Raw genomic sequence first — 17174 nt, 5'->3', positions numbered from 1 at the left:
AATTCTAATATTTTAAAAGAGTAACATATAATTTAGTCATTGATCACAGCACAACTCCTCCTTTGTGGGCTCCCTCCCTTACCCCTCTATCTTTATCAAACAGTAATTAGGAATTTGTTAGCTAAGAAACTAGATTTAGTGTACACTATTCTGAATAAAATACTACTAATTTAACAGGTTTTACTTGGTAATATGTGTTTACCTTAATCCTGAAGTAAAACAGAATTTTAAAAATCCTTTAATTAAAGTGTTGGAACTTAATACTTTTTTTCATCAGAATGAATACTTAGCTCCAGTAGGATAGCCTCCAAAAAACTAACATTTATTTTTAAAAAGATGTTAATATTAAAAATGTTGCTGCCTTTTTATTTAAGCCAAATTCCATAAAAGGATTTTTGGCCTTCTGAATTTCTTGAAATGCCATTTTTTTTTTAAGTTAGAGAAAATAAGTGTGAGTGATGGAGGAAATTACATTTTTGGAATGCCTTTAATAGCATATGTTTTTAAATATTTCGATTAAGCAATATGATATGTATCCTAGGTTATATTATTATTATGGGGTTTGACTTAAATCAGTATCAATTTGGTTGATCTTCAAAAGGTCTAGATATACCAGTTGTGTTTTCCAAAGACCAAAAGGCTGTATCTGTTTTAAAAATGGGATGACATGAAATAGCCTCAAAAGAAAGATCGTGAAGAATTATTTCACCAAATAAAATGTATCTACTGAAAGCTCATTATTTATTATTTCAAAAATGCCTTATTGGATTCGGTCGTTAGATGAAACTTTACTTTCAAAGTGCTCATATTGTGAAAGTATCAAGTTGAATAATAACTGTTCCAGCATTGAGATTTTGCTTTGTTGGTTCAGTTCTTGAAATTCCTGTCTTTTTAGAGTTAATTTTTTGTCTTGGTGAACATCAGTTGCCATCGGACAATATGTAAAGCTATTTTTCATTACTCATTTCTTCCACAGATCCTTCTATTATGCCTCGTTAAGTTGATAGAAAAAATGTTTTAAAATGAATTTTCTTTAAAAAGTGTTTCATGGTTTCAGGTGTACCATTTACTGTTTTAATATTCAAATTACATACTTCAAAATATCTATCTTTTTTAGATACGGATGCTCAAATGTTTTGTGCAATAGTTCCTTAGACGAGCTTTCTGTTCCCAGCACCACACTCAGCCCAAACAACACGCTGGCCTTGTGGTTTCCCGTCCTGATGTGTGACTTATCTCTAATCAGAAACACAGGGGTCGTCGCTGACATCTCCCTTCTGTTGTCACATGTCCAGCCTGTGACCAAATCAAATGTTCATTTTGTCTCTGAAGTACCTTGCCTCCCCATGTCGACCACCATCACTGTAGTCCAACATGCTTTTCATGCTCTTTTGAGCTAATGAAAAACCATGCCCTCTGCTTCCTGCTTCCATTTCCGCTCCTCCCCATGCATTCTCTTAATGGCCCCCCAATGTGATATTTTTAAAACACAGATCTGGTGGTGCCAGTCTCCAGCATAAAGACTCTTCCATGATTTCCCAGTGCTGTTAGAATAAGACGGAAATCTTTATCACAGCCTTAAATGTCTGTCTTCCTCCACAGCACCATCTGATATAACTGTCCCTTGTCCTTAACGTTTTGTGCTGCCAAATGCTCTAGGCTTCCTTGAGTCTCTGGGAACCACTGCGTCTCCTCTAGCCCTCCATCCTTGCTCACACTTTTAAGTCACCCTCACCTGATAGTCTCCTCTTTGCTGAGGTATCAGTTCTTTAGATCTCCATCACGTGGCTCAAGAAGTCCTTGGGGGAGATTTTTCTGACCTCCTTGATTGGATCCTGTATTGCTTTTAAATGCTTTATCATTTTCCGTATTTTTCTTTCATAGCACTTACTACAGCTTATAATCCTAGTTTATAACAATATAGCCATTATTATTTGGTTAATGTCCATCTCCTCCATAAAGCCAAGAACAGATCTGTGTTGTTCTTCAGTTCCCTGAGTGTTGGCCACAGAATTAGCACACATCCCCTTTTGGAAGCACGTTAAAACTGACCCTCTCACCAGAAGAAAAAATGAAGATATGGACACATCTACAGCCCTTGCCCCACAGTTCCAGGGGGGAGGTGTCCTTACCCTAGTCCTTATCCATTGAAGCAGATTTTAAAACTATTGCCTTAAAGGTTAATAATAATAAAATACTTGATTAACTCACCTGTGTAATTTTTAAATAAACCGATCCTATTGCCTCATCAAAGTATGGGCTATAACTTTCAGATCAATCTTTAAAAATGTCTGTTTTTGAACAAATGGAAGAGAAAATGCTCCCCCTTTTTTCCCATAGTTGCTATGAGCAGAAGACACCATTGTATTCTTCTTACTATTGTCTTACTAAATACACACTTACTTTACACATGTGCCAAATGGATACCGGGAGTGCCTTAGGTAGAATCTAAACTTGGAAAACAGAAAAATCGTTGTTAGTAAACACAATGGATGAATGTCGTCTTCTGCTCACCATCGGTTTCTCTGGGACCGCTCCATATTTATTCCCACCAGTGGCCTGATGAGGTTCCATGTTGACCTAATGGGTGCCGGGGTGAAGCATTTATTCAAGGATAAGTGCGTATGCACAACAACACACAAACTTCTCTGTCAAGTTGGAGGTGTCAGAGGGTTGTACACTTCAGGAAGAAGCTTCCAGGCTAAGAAGAGCATTTAGTGCTAAGTTTAAGGTATGTGTAGGTAACAGAATTTTGTCCGATATCCTCAGATAGGATATTTTTTCTAAAAGAAAACTAAATCTACTTTAGCTCATATGGGATCAATTCTCACTGAATTTCATCCTCTTTCACCTCCAGGCTCCAGAGAATTTAGGATGGCTTTTATAACAGATTTATGATGTTGAAGTCATTGATTTTGCCTGCTTCCTCCCAGTCATCTGCTCACTGGAAAAATCAGAATTTACCTATAAAATTTTTGAGGCCTGGTTTCTTGTTGTTGGTTTGTGTTGTTTTCAAGTTTTATTTTGATCGTTTTTGATAGGCTTGACACGTGCAATAATCACAATTCTTACAGATTCTGATCTGTGAAGTGGTATTTTTTGGAACGTATGTATCCTTTTAACAGCACAGGAGTCTCATTTAGCACTTCAGTTTTCCAAAGATTTGCAGAGCTTGAATTAAACATTTGAAGTGAATTGAAAATGAGATACTTAGTCCTCGGGGTGCTGCCCCAGGACACCTTCTTTCCTGACCCCATATGCTGTCCTTAGGCATCTTCATGTACACTGTTTTGCTTTTAATGGAGGGTACCCAGATCCTTATCTCCAGCTCAGACTCCTGTGACTTGACTTCCCCTCTGGTGGGTCCTGGTTCATGTGCACCACGCTGGAGTTAGGACCTATTCCCTCACACCCACCCCACCCACACAGATAGACAAGCAAGTAAATAACCCTTTTTCTTCTTCCAGTATTCTCTTTCTAAGTGACAGCACTCATCTTTGTTGGTTAATCCAAGTTAGTCTTCCTTTCACTAAAAGCCCAATCAATAATTCCGGTTAAATCTCCCTTCCAAACATGGCTGGAATCCATCCAGTGTCTTCATCCTGCTGATCTCATCTGATGTAGGCCACATTCATCAATCACCTGGGGCAGCCTAGTGACTGGTTCTGTATCTCCATATCTCCCTCCCATCCACTGGCCACATTATAGCAGTGAGTTTTTTGTTTTCTAAATGATAAATCATTTCCTGCCCAGGCTAGCATGTGACTGGTTGATGCAAGCTGTTCTAAGCTGTTAAATATTTGCAACAGCACTCTCCTTTAGGTGCCTTCTTTAGGTTAAATCCTTCAACGTGGTTTACTAGGCCCTCCATGATCTGGCTGCTGCCTAAATCTGCAGCCTCAGTTGTCACTGCTTTCCCCCAAATACGACTTTCCACAAGGACCCAAATTCATCTACTCCTTAAATGTTGTCAATATCTCTTACCTTGGAGTCAACAATACTCTGTGTTTGAACCATCTTCTTACACACCTCCTGATAACCATCGAGCTAATTTCTGCTCATCTTAGGCCTAGATATGAATGTCACCTCTCAAGCATTCTGTATGGTCCTTTATTGCCCATATGTTAGCATCATTACTTTATCTGTCAGAATGTTTTAGTCCCTAAGCTCTAAACTCTATGAAAGCGGAGACTGTGTTTGCTTATTACCCTGGAGCATAGCACAGTTATTGGCACACTAGGCACTAAATTGAATGAATAAAGAAACGGGAACAGATTTAGGGTCAAGGGTAGAGCCGTGAACTTGCTGATTTTGAAAAATCGGAGTGATATTTAGGTGGAGATACCCAAGCAGATTGAGCATGTGATTCTAGAATTCTATAGCAGTGATTGGATCCTTAGCTGTAGATTTGAGAGGAAACATCATATTGATAAATGCCATTGGAAGCCCTGGTGTACTCGTTACTACCTAGAGAGTTCATGTATCAGGAGAGAAGAGCAAAAGCCAATGCCAAGGGAAAGCCAACATTCAGTCATTGATAGTCCCATCCATTTCTCCTTTTGATTTCTTAATATCATGCCTTTCTCCTACCCAAAGAATCTACTCAGATTGTTTTTAATAGTAAAAGCAATTATTTTAATTTAAATTCAATTATGCAAGTGGGGTGAAGCACCTGGTGCTTCATACTCTGCCATACAATGGGTATATGGTGATGTGTGGAAGCTGCACTCCTGTAGCTCACAGGTTAGCAGGGAAAGGCGATCAACATTTATCAAGTAAATAAAAGTAGTCGAAGTTGTGAAAGAGAAATGCATGGCAAGGACAGCGAGATGTGAAACTCCTGAAGGCAATGTTTTCATGTGTGTTTAACATTTTTGCTAATATTGCAACTTGTAAAAGCTTCCACCTAAGTAGTACCTTTCCTAAATGTATTTTTTATTATATTTTCAATGTACTATAAATGGGAGCATGTGATGATCTCTTTTAAACATAAAAGGAAATTTCTTACTGCTGTGTTTTCTGAAGGGGAAAAAAAAAGAGTTTTTGTCTTGTTAAAGGAGTTCCAGACACATCTTTTAGCAACAAAAGTCACCAACTAGAATCATATAAATTTTAAAGACAATGTACCTTAAGTAATTTAAAACCTAAGTTTTTTATAAAAGCTTCCTAGAATTTTTTATGGGGCCCAGCGAAGGGCAGGTTAGCAGAATGTGTGAGGAAGCCAGCCATTAGTTGAAAAGTGAAACCATATGCACTAAGCATTCCAAAGTGAACTAATAGGTCACAACTGCTTCAAAGTCCTCCCAACTATCTGCTTCTGAGAAGTAGATTTGAGTGTCTTTTTGACCTCTTTCATAAACATATGCTTTTAGTATATTTTCTTACGAGAAGTTGTATATTTAAGAGATATAACCAAAAAGGAGAAAGTGAATTTTGCAGAAGATAAATTATTTGATGACTCGAGTAGAAGCAGAAGAAAGTCATCTGCTTTTGAGCCAAACATTTGGATTAAAAAGTTATTTAAATGTTAGTATTTACCTTACATAGTTTTTCTGGAGATAGGAATGAGAAAGAAAAACTACCAAACCCATGGGGCTTCCTTGGAAATCTTAGGATTGGAGCTGAAGAAACCACAGCCTGTCTGCTATGTTCATGAGCGCCCATTGAAGGAGCCAGCCCAGTGTGGGAGCTGGGTCTCCTCTAGTTCGTTCTGACGGACATGCACAACAGTATTTAAAATTTTGTGTTGCCATTCTAAAAAAACAAGCTATCTTTAATTATTTTATAAAGAAATAATACAAGCATACATATTAGCAAAAACATCCCAGATTAAATCTGAGTTGAACTGAGTGCTTCCCAAAATTTTCTTTTTAGCAAAATGTATTTAAACCTAAGTAAAATGTACAACTATGGAATGAAACTTAAGAGGTATTGTTTTGCACTGCAGCGGTCTGAAAGATTACATTCATATGTATTCAACAAGTGGAATGTGATTTGTTTGGAATCTTTAGCTAATTAATATTGGCAAGCACAGTTGTTGGGAATCAGGTTTTATCCAGATGTGGGGAAAAAGCTCTATACCAATATCCATTATCAGAAGTTTAAGAGTAACATTTGCCTTAAGAAAAAAAATAATAATGCATCTGTTAAAGATACCCCTTTTTCCCAACTCCAGGTATTGATCCTGTGCACAAATTTTATTCAGTATTTCTAAAACTCCTGAATTGGGGTTTTTAATTGCAGCATTGTATGCATTTTATGTATAACAATACATAAAAATTAATTCAGTACAAAAGTAAACTCATTAGCATCTGCTATCCTGTGTTCTTCCCAGACCCAGTTTCAGTTCTGCAGGTCCTTGAGAGTGGGCCATGTGGTTGGTATCCTCGCTTGCAAAGCTGGCAGTGGACCCTTAATTGTCACCTTTTCCCATTTTTAGGGATTATTTCTTTAAATTCCATGTAGTTTCATTCTTTCATTTTACAATTATTCATCATACTCTCCAGGAGCTACACATTGCTTCTTTACTTAAGTAATGGACTCAAGATTGGAATATTTAAATTAAAGATAGCAATGAGATATGCTATAAAGAGAAACTGGTTACATTTTGGGGTATGGAAAAGATGTCGTAAAGGGAGGCATTTTGTCGGGGGGGGGTTTGATATTTGTTCCCACACAAACATTCCTTTCAAATGTAATATTAAACTGTAATCCAGGATCTCATAAGGAAGTTCTACACCTTTTTCTTTACTAGCCTGCAAGATAAGTAGAAATAGAATTGTTGCTTTGTGACTGTTGCTATGCTGGTGTAAACAATCTATTGTTTCAAAATGTAGCTTTATTTGAAGTCCATTCTTGTCGGTGAGAATCGACTATTAGAATTCTTATTAAGGAATTCCAGTAGATAACAAACAAGTGGAACCTCTCATTTGGAATTGTTTGGCGTTTCCTCCTGTTTATTGAAGTTTTACAGAATACACAGTTTTGTTTTTTTTCTCCAATTTCCAGGCTTGTTTAAATGCCATCTTTATATAGACCTTTTGATCTTCAAAACCAGCAACTGCTCTAAGAGGCGTATGCAGAGAGTATTACCATCAGTCTCCGTTATGAATGTTATTCCTACTTAGATCCTAAATTAGGTACCAGCTATTACCATGTACTGTTCAAGAACAGTTCACTTTATAGCATAAACCTGTTTTAGGAAAATCATCATGTTCAAAATACCAAAGAATAAATGTCATCATCCTCAATTAATATTGACTGAGTACACATATATACATGGAATAATTGGCTGATGCTGAACATAATACATAAACTTTGTACTCTGTGAGTTTAAATCTAAAGTAGAAAATTACTGTGCACACATTAAAGCACAAAGCCGTCTAGTATAAGCATTCATGCTTTATTAAAATTTAAAGAATTTATTTATTGTTTCAACAGTGATGTGCATGGATAGACTTTGATACTTTTGAGAGAAAATTATAGTTATTTACTGTGTTGGTTTAGTTATTTCTATAATGGCAAGCACGGATTTCATGAGAGTTAAAATGCAGGTTCTTGCTAACAGCATTTGGGATAAACTATTGATATTTCAAAATTCCAACCTAGTAACTTCATGTGTGTGTGTGTGTGTGTGTGTGTATGTGTGTGTACGTGTGTGCATATATGTATGAGAGAGAAAGGGGGGGACAGAGAGAGTTGCATGTGGCAAGGGTAGTGATTGATGACTGTTATCTTGAGAAGCAAGCAGGGTGCTCGGCACTCTGCATCTTATAGGTTCTCAAAAAACAAATAGTTACTGAAAACTAAGGAAGGTAAAATTTTAAACAAAAACATTGTAATTTTTCAAGCAGAGATTCAACTCAATTTTGAAGGAGAATCATCATCCAAAGAGTACCGCTATGAAATCACACCATTATTATCCCTCTTTTATAGATAACGAAACGGAGGCAAAGGGAAATTAGAGAATTTTTCCCAGTCATAGAAGTAGTAAATTGCAGGTGCAGGACTCAAATATCTAAGACTCTGCTCTTGCTTATTCTTCTGTGTCTAGTAAAGGAGGGAAGTTGCTGGTTATTTGGAAAGTATATTTATTTACTTGCACGGGGCACCTTGTGAGCTTATATGGTGATTCAAATTATTAATATTTTTTAGTTCAAAAAAATTACATTTTCTAAGCGTATACTATCTGATTAGGAAAAAAGGCCTATGGACATTTTTAGTAATTTAGGGATTCAGTATAGCTACTCAAAATTCACAAATTGGTCTGTAGGAAGAAAATGGAATTTATCATACTTATTAAAAAGGTAGTAGAAACCTTATAATCCTTTTAAATGAGGAAAGTCAATCAATATTCACACTTAAGACCAGTGCAGAAAGAAATTGGAAGATGAAAGACACCCCTTCAATATATGACAAGGCCGTTATACATACAAGTGTGTCTTAATGCACACGCATACTGCACGCCCTCCTTATCGTTCTGAAGTTGATAGAGGAAGAAGAGTTAGTTATCAAGAACCTTCCTACTTTTAATATTGGTCAAGGCACCTTTCTCTGGACCCTTGAATTTTGTCCACACTGACACAGTCGAGAATTAAAGAAACTAGGTGAAAAATTCAGGTAAAAATTTGGAGGTGGAAGATGTGTTTCAAGAGAGGTAAACTTTTGGGTTTTTGGGATTTTTTTTTAACTTTAAATTTTCATAATATTTATTCCTGATCAAATTAACTGAATTCAGCTGGTCAATTGTTTACCTGAACTCAAGAGAAATGAAACACCAGTAGTTAGAATTTGGGGGTTTTATTTATTTAACTATACTATAAGGAAATTTTTCTCTCACATTGTACTATAGTTTTTTTTAAGGATTTAATTTATTCGAGACAGAGAAAGAGCACGAGCAGGGAGAGGGGCAGAGAGAAGCAGACTCCCCGCTGAACAGGAAGCCCAATGTCGGGCTCCATCCCAGGACCCCAGGATTATGACCTGAGTCGAAGGCGGACACTTAACCGACTGAGCCATCCAGGCTCCGTTGTACTGTAGTTTTAATGCTTATGAATGTGTTCAACTTACAGGAAAAAAATAGTTCTCTAAACAGTGATTTTTTTTAGTGCCTCTTTACCTGTCCCTTTATCCCTTTAGTCTGTGTGTTCACGAACACAAATCTCTTCCACCCCTTGAAAGTATAGAGCCAGGCTTATTTCCAGGAAGATGCTTTCTTGATGTGCATTTAAGTGTTCTCATCTCACTAGAACATGCTTCAAAGCCCCAGACCCTAAGTATACACTTGGTCCTCACAGGCAGGTCCTGATTGTGGACATGACACCCCCTCCCCACCCCAAGCAGTGGCTGAAGGCTGTCCATGCTCAGTGCAATCTCTTTGCCCTTAGGAAAACGTGCCAGAGTGGAATCCGGGATGCAGCAGTCCCTGAGGACAGGTGCAGGAAAGGTGCCGTGAGGCATAGGGGGTGGGGAACATCAGGCATGCTTCCACAATAGCTGTGAGCTCTAAAAAGTTTTAGCCTTATCTCTCACTCTCAGGCTCTGTTCTGCCTCCTGTCACTTGAGACAGTGCCAAATCCTGCAGTGCTTACATGCATCCTATCCTATAAGCAAAGCTTCCCTCTCTGGCCTGAGCCATCTGAGCACGTTCCCTCTGGTCATGTGAGGCCTCTCTTCTCTCCATCCCCACCCTGCCCTGCTGCTCCTGTCCCTTAGCCCAGCCCGCCAGAGCCCCTAGAGCTGCTTTTGGTACCCATTTGATTCCACTCCATCCTTACACTTCATTTCTCCGAGACATCAGACCCTGTAGACCACAGACACCTTTATGAAGCTCTCCTCTCTTCCTTTGGCTTCCCTTGGTTTAACAGTAATCCCCTCCTGGCTGTCCATCTTCATGTCTTCCTTCTTCCCAGACATATTTAATACTTCATTTGCCTCTTTTCATCCCTTAAGTGCATCTGATCCCCAGGTTTCTGTTATTAGACATTTCCTCCTTTCATTCAGAATGATCTCACCAAGTAATCTCATCAGCATCCAAGACTTCAACTATGACTTTAATATTGTTGGCTTTTAAATGGCTCTCCTAAGCTCTAGACACAAATCTAACTGCCTATTAGATGTAAATTCTTAGGATTTTATGAGCAGACCTTCTTACCATTTCTATTACAGTGTTTAAATAATTTATAAATTTTATACATATAAAAATTAAGTAAGCAATTTATTAAACATTACTTATTTTCTAAACCACGTTAGTTTCTTCTGTTACACTGGTTCTTAATATAGGGCCCAGAAATGTCCTAAGGAGTAGATAAACTGTAGTGTATTTAGACACTGCAGAATTCTCTCTCTTAAAATAGTTTTACCTAGTGCAAAGGATTTCTGCCAGTGACATTTCATCTAATAAAAGATTTCTCCCCAACTGCATAAACAAATGTCCTTTTAGGGAAGAAACTGGTCAAAGTCATAGTACTAGGATATGTTGAGATTATATATTGAGATTATCTATGTAGCATGGACAGTATTCTGGAGAATATCTAGAATCTTGAGATTATATTCAAATAATAACACATCTATATGGCAATCGATATGCATATCGCACTCATATATATTCGCTTATGTAATTTTTATAACAGTCCCATGAACAATGGGTCAAATGTTTCCTCTGTTTACTGATTTTTAAGGAAATATGCAGCTTAGATAAGTTCAATGACTTTTCCAAGTTCACACAACTTACAAGTACGGTTGCTATTAAAAAATGCCCAGTGGGGGTGTGTCCCTGTGCCCGTTCCTCCTAAGGCACCTATGCTAAGAAAGTAGCTGAATTTTTCAATGAATATATAATGAATACATTCCAAATGAAGAAAATGTGCATTTTATCATGTAGATATCTCTGTGTTTCATTCTTCAAAATTCATTTCCGTGAATCTCCCTGTAGGACTAAATTGGCAACTGATACAATTCCCTAAAGATTTTCCATGATCTTTTAAGAGTTGGCATGAAATTATAGTGATGGGCCAAATCACAAGGCTCTGGAATTTGTCATCATTTTTAGCCCTGCTCAGATTGCCGAAAAGGCACCAAATAACACCAGAGTGGTTCAGCTATAGTTACAGGACTGCAAACTGATCTTATCAAGCAGGTACTGGCCAGGATTTCACTTTTACCATTATTTTTGATAATTCAAATTTTAAGAAACATAGGAATTTAAATCCACTTAGTTTTAATTAATCACTAATTTATTTGTATATTCAATTTAAAACATTAACTTTGGAGAAGGAAGAGGAGAATTAAAGTTTCCCACAGATAAGAAATTCAGAATGAAGTTTTGAGAGCTAGCCCACAAATGTGTATACCTTATTTTAAGCTTATTATTTTCATAATACCTTTATCAAAATAGCAGAAACGAGCTTTATTAAGTGATGAATGTGTTTCTTTTTCTTTTGAACATAATAAATTCATAAGATACCTTGAACAAATGTAAACTACTTTGAGGTGGAAATTTAATTTGGAATGAAAATCGATTTCACATCATTGTATTTTATGTCTCTGTATTCAGTTTACATAGAATAGGACTTAACCAAACAGTTCTAGGTTGTGTGGCCAATAGCTTTTTGCTCTCATATCACAAAGATATTTATATCTGTGCCACTTTTTAACAACCCCTGGAGTAATCTAGGACTCTGGAAAAATTCTTTTTCCCTGAACACAGTGGTCATTGCTCCGTAATCATTAGTTGGTTATCAAAATTCTGATATGCTTTATAATAGTGACATGAGATAAGGAAATGGACTATTTATTATTCTGATAAAGGATACTGATTAGAAGCAAAACAGTTTCTACAACGTAATCATAAAAACCTTTTACGTCCTGCATATATTATGCAGCACTACCTAATTATAAAGAGTTAATCTCGCTCTTTTTGGACTCCAACAGTTACCATAAAAATGCTTTCTAGCAGCTATATAATTTTTTCTTCTTTTTGTCCCTTCTTTGTAGTTGTTTGAAATTACAGTGCCTCTCTCTCAAGGCCCCAAACCAGTAACAGTCAGTTTTGCCAATCACACTTCCTGCCGATGCATGTCTAAACTGGACGTTTACAGACAAGTTCATTCCATTATTAGACGTTCCCTGCCAGCAACACTACCACAGTGAGTATGAATTAAATCTATTTTTTCTGCATCCTCTACTAATACAAAATTATTTTCAAGTAAACACAGTTTATTAAAAGAATTTTTGTGAAATTTGTTATGATATACTTTGTATCAAATACAAAAGAAGACAAATTTAATACGGCACCATAGAAGTAAAATTAAATGGAAACAGGGAAGCACTTTTTATAGATGAAGTAGTTCACAATATAAAACAAGTAATTCTATGGAATGACACACATCCCACCTCTCTTCATATTATCCGTGATTTAGCCTAACTGATCTAACATCCATGAAATCAGGTGTGCAAACTCACAAATGATGTTAAAGCTAAAACCCTTTAAGCCTCGGTAAGACTTTTGGTCCAACACAAAAAATATTTTACAAAGTTATTTTATATCTATTAACATTCAGTTGCCTTTCTTCAATCTCAATTATTTTTTCTCTATGCATATTTTTTTATTTCAGCAAGGATTGAATACTGAAATACTGAGTTACTTGAAAGAATTTTTTCTTACTATTATTTCAAATTAACATTCAAAGTAACATTTGCTCTTCAAATTCCTTTCTCAGCATGTTTTTTGGTCTGGTAAATGGCAGCAGATGCTGCACTTGGTCACGCAGAAGGACCTGCATAGAGCATCACGTGTTGACCCTGTGAATAGTTTAAAATGACTCATTATGCATTGTCATCTTAAATCTAGGAACGTTCTGCTCTCTGCCCCAGAATGAGGCTGCAGCTCTTTCGTCTTTAACATGTCCAATGCATGTGAATAAAACTTACTGAACTTTGACATTTTAACAAAATTTTAAATAAATTGATGTGTGAACATATACATTACCAAAACAAAAAACAAAAAAACTCAACCTACTTAAACCTTGCATTTTAGGGGACTTGACAATAAATATGATAATGCTAGTAGTTTTTCCCATGGCTGCTTTACTTAATGTGGCAGATTCGAGGCCTTATCTTTCCAGAGACACACAAAAAAACTAAGGATAGCCTAATTGTGAAGTCTGTCCTCAACGTGGGCACAAAAAGGCCTTACCAGCATCCGTGCATGAACTGAGGCTGCTGCATGGGGGCACAGTACCCCCGAAGCTGCATGTGCAGGTTTACTCACGCAGCTCAGAGAGGTATGTCCCCAGCTCCTGTGGCAATGCATCCATTCTGAGAGTTCGGCCATTATCCCCGTGCTGTTCCCAAAGTTAGGTTTCAGATGGACTTAAAATATTATATCCAAATCTCTTATATTGCTGTGTTTATAACAATATTAGATAGAATAGGTACAAACATCAAAGATTTATTCTGTTTATTTCCATATTATTCATAGCACTTTTCTCTCATATTCTTTGAGACCTTGAAATCACATGGTTGTCATTAATTATTTTTATCCTGATGTCACACACCAGCACTATTGATGAGGGGTCGGGGGAGGAGAGATTTGCTCCTACCTGTGCATGTATCTCGTTTCCGCCACTAGCATCCTCGTCCACTCCATTCAGCATGTATGTCTGATCTCAGGCCATGGTGTCCAGACTGGTTTCCTTGTGTCGGATCTCTCTCCAGCTCCTACATAATATCACACGTGAGCTTTAAAAGGCACCACTTCATTCATCTGACCAGAAACTGCCAGCGGCTTTCAGTGACTCAAAGAATCGAGCACAAATTTCTCACCTCCTTGTCCCTTGACCAGCCTTTCCTTTCTTGTTTTGCTTCTGATTTCTCCCCAAGTCTGGGTTTCTTAAAGTCTCATTCCCTGAACACCAAGCTCATTTCCTGCTCTGTATCTTCTTTCTCTTCTGACCCTGGCTTAAAATAAATGTCCTTTCTTTTCTGCCTTCCCAAAGCCCCCTCCACTTCTCAGAGTTCAGCTAAAGGTCTCTGTCCTGCATTTGGCTTGTCCAAGTACCGCTGCTGTCTCTGCTTCTTGAATGCCCATAGCAATCACTGTATTTGATTTTTCCTTGCATGGATTTGTAGGGGCCTATAGATGGGCATGTAACTGGATTGTGAACATCTGAGGTACAGGTAGGTTCGTAACCTCCACAGGATCCAGCTAATCACGTTTGAAAATTATTGAGCCGTTTCAGCCCTTCACATACACTGTTTCGTCTAACCCTCCCCCAGAACACCTCTTCAGTTGGTAGCGGGATTAGCCTTATTTTATAGAAGAAGCAAGTAATTACACTCCAGAACTGGGGGCTAAACAACATGACCCACCAATGCTTATTATATAAAATAACTTATTTGCAGTGTTTTGTAGCAATTGCATGTTTTGCCCCAATTTTCACCATTTCTTATCCCTATAACTGCTACACTGTAGACTGTCAAATGCAAGAACAGACGAAAAGAGCAAAAAGAGCCTGTGCCTACCAGTGTGCTGGGCGTGAGCCCGAATTCCAATTGGCCGCTAAGTCACTTTTTAAGGTTGGGTATTTCATGTGTCTGAACTGCAGTTTGCTTATATATAAGAGCACAAAGATGGAAAGCGGAGTGAATGGAATACTGAGTGCTCACGTGGTGCTTAGCACAGAGCCTGGCGTCTAAGGGAGAGTCTGTAAAGGGCGGACTTATTATTACCATTACGATTCATATCTGATTCATCCAATCTGTGTTGTTTGGTGGTGTTTTTTTTTTAACACTACCTACAATAAGAAATGCAGTAACTATGTTTATATGATATGTATATAACATACATAGTGTATAGATTTAAAGTATGTAACTTTCCATGTAGTTATAGTCCTATAGAGCTGTAAAACAAAGTATTATTTTAAAACACTTTCCTTTATCGTAGTGCTACCCGACCCTTTTTTCATTATCACCCCCAAAGGATTCTTTTATAGACCTTTTTCTCTAATCGCCTCCCTCATAAAATTTTAATACCATAGACCTATTTATGTCACCTTATGTGTCATATGTATATTTGGGCTTTATACATTAAAAAGGTACTGCACTGTAGGATTAAAAATGACAAAAATTTTGTATAGTTAAAAGTTAAATTGAAAATGTAAAAGCTATTAACATTGAACGTAATTTTAGAACTACAGTTTTTGCTGAGAAACCTTTATGATAACGTATTTACTTATTTAGTGGTAATATATCAAATTCCATAAGGAAAGTACCAATTGATATAAATGCCCAACAATATAAACATTTTTTTAAAGAAAACATTCCAAACAATTATTTTTCCAAGAAAAGGAAGAGAAGTTTTTAAATAGTTTCTGTCAATTTTTTTAGAGAACTTTTGCTTCATATGAGAAAACAGAAGTTACAAGTTACAAGTTAACTTCTGTAGCTGCTAGATACTCAGAGTGTCGCCCCTTTTTTCTTCTCAGCATGTGACATACTGTGGCTTGAATAACTTCTGTAGAATTAAATAATAAAATTTAAACTATTTCTACTTAATTCCCGAAGCTCACGTCACACACCAAAGCACCAGAGATCGAGCAGAAGCAGTAGCTGCCCGGCAGCTGCTAGGCACACACACAGGCACCTGTCACTCTATGATTTTATTTATTTATTTATTTATTTATTTATTTATTATGGGCAGAAGACATGAACAGACACTTCTCCAAAGAAAACATACAAATGGCTGACAGTCACATGAAAAAATGTCGCCCTATGATTTTGAGATTGAGCCCTTGGTCCAGAGAAAGTCCTTCAGTGACAGCCCTCTCTTCATTATAATTTTATCACCGTTATCTTGCGTACACTTTGGATATCTTCAATGCCAGTGCTGCTCACATGACAGCCCATAAAATCCAATAGAAATTAAATACTGATTCAGAAGCTTTTGTTGGGTTTTGGAGAGCCAAAAACCATCGCAAGATCTAAGATTCCTCCTCCCCAATACCCAGTTTTTTCTTCTTACAGATGATATTGCCCCCATTATGAATGCATGTCTAACTACACGTGAGGCACTCAGATACTTTTATTTCTATTCTATTCCTCTGTTTTTGAATGTTAGTCTCCACTTATTGTGAATTGTGACCCATAATTTAATTAAAAACTATAATGATAATTTATATGTAATGAATATGTAGCTATGTTATAAAACCATTTGTTAAAAATGAACAGGAACAGACACCACAATGGCCAAAATTAAGATATGACAAAAGCAAGTGCTGGAGAGGACATGGTGCCACTGGAATGCTCACGTATCACTGATGGGAATGGGAAATGGTATGACCACTTTGCAAAAACATTTTGGCAGACTCTTATGAACTTGAATATACACTTACAAATATAATCCATAAATCGCCTCTTAGGTATTTACCCAGGATAAATAAAAACATATTTCCACACAATAACTTGCACACAGATGTTCACATAAGCTTCGTTAGCCAATAAATCAACAACCCCAAAGTCCATCGAGGGTGAATGCATAAGCAAACTGCAGTGTATCCATAGAGTGGGACATTACAGAGCGATATAAACAGAATGAGCTGTTCATATGCACAACATGAATGGATCTCAAAACATTAAGCTGAGTGACAGAAGCCAAACCAAAAAATACATGTTCTATGACTCAATTTACAAGAACTCTAGAAAAGACAAACATAATCTAGATTGAGAGAAAGTATGTCGGTAGTTGCCTGAAGATGCAGGTGGTAGGGATTGACTGGAATGGGCAAAGGGATTGTCTGGGGTGATAAAAAATATTCTATATTTTTATTGTGGTAATAGTTACATGGGTGCATAAATTGGGGGGAAAAAAGACTGTGAATTTAAAATAGGAGCATTTTATCATATGCAAATTATTTGTAAAAAAAATGGATTTTTGAAAAGCCAAGAGAAACAGATCCTTTAACTGTAATTTTGAAATTCATTTAGGTTTAAAATGGTAGATTGCTTAAAATCTTTATGGTAACAGTCAAATCTTTTAAGATTCTCATGATTCCCCAGTGGGGAGAGCCTCCCAGCCCTCCTTTGTATGGAGTTTGAAATTTCCCAGCAGTGGCCCCAGCTCTTCCCCAGCCATGCGCTCTCAGCAGCCACTGTCAGTACAAAGACAAGGCATGCCT

At 37.1% G+C, this 17174-nt stretch overlaps 1 protein-coding gene across 1 annotated transcript in view; it reads left to right on the top strand.

Moving 5' to 3' along the window:
- VEGFC (vascular endothelial growth factor C) overlaps positions 1 to 17174 on the top strand; it is a 96101-nt gene that overhangs the window by 64854 nt on the left and 14073 nt on the right. Inside the window, exon 4 of the mRNA XM_026508551.4 lies at positions 11995 to 12146. Within this exon, the coding sequence (XP_026364336.3) occupies positions 11995 to 12146 (152 nt within the window). The remainder of the gene's footprint in view (positions 1 to 11994; positions 12147 to 17174) is intronic.

This window comes from Ursus arctos, unplaced genomic scaffold (genome assembly GCF_023065955.2).
Source record: "Ursus arctos isolate Adak ecotype North America unplaced genomic scaffold, UrsArc2.0 scaffold_27, whole genome shotgun sequence".
In the NCBI taxonomy this organism is placed as follows: domain Eukaryota; kingdom Metazoa; phylum Chordata; class Mammalia; order Carnivora; family Ursidae; genus Ursus; species Ursus arctos.
Note: the sequence above shows the minus strand (reverse complement) of the source record. Positions and strands in the feature narration are given on the sequence as shown.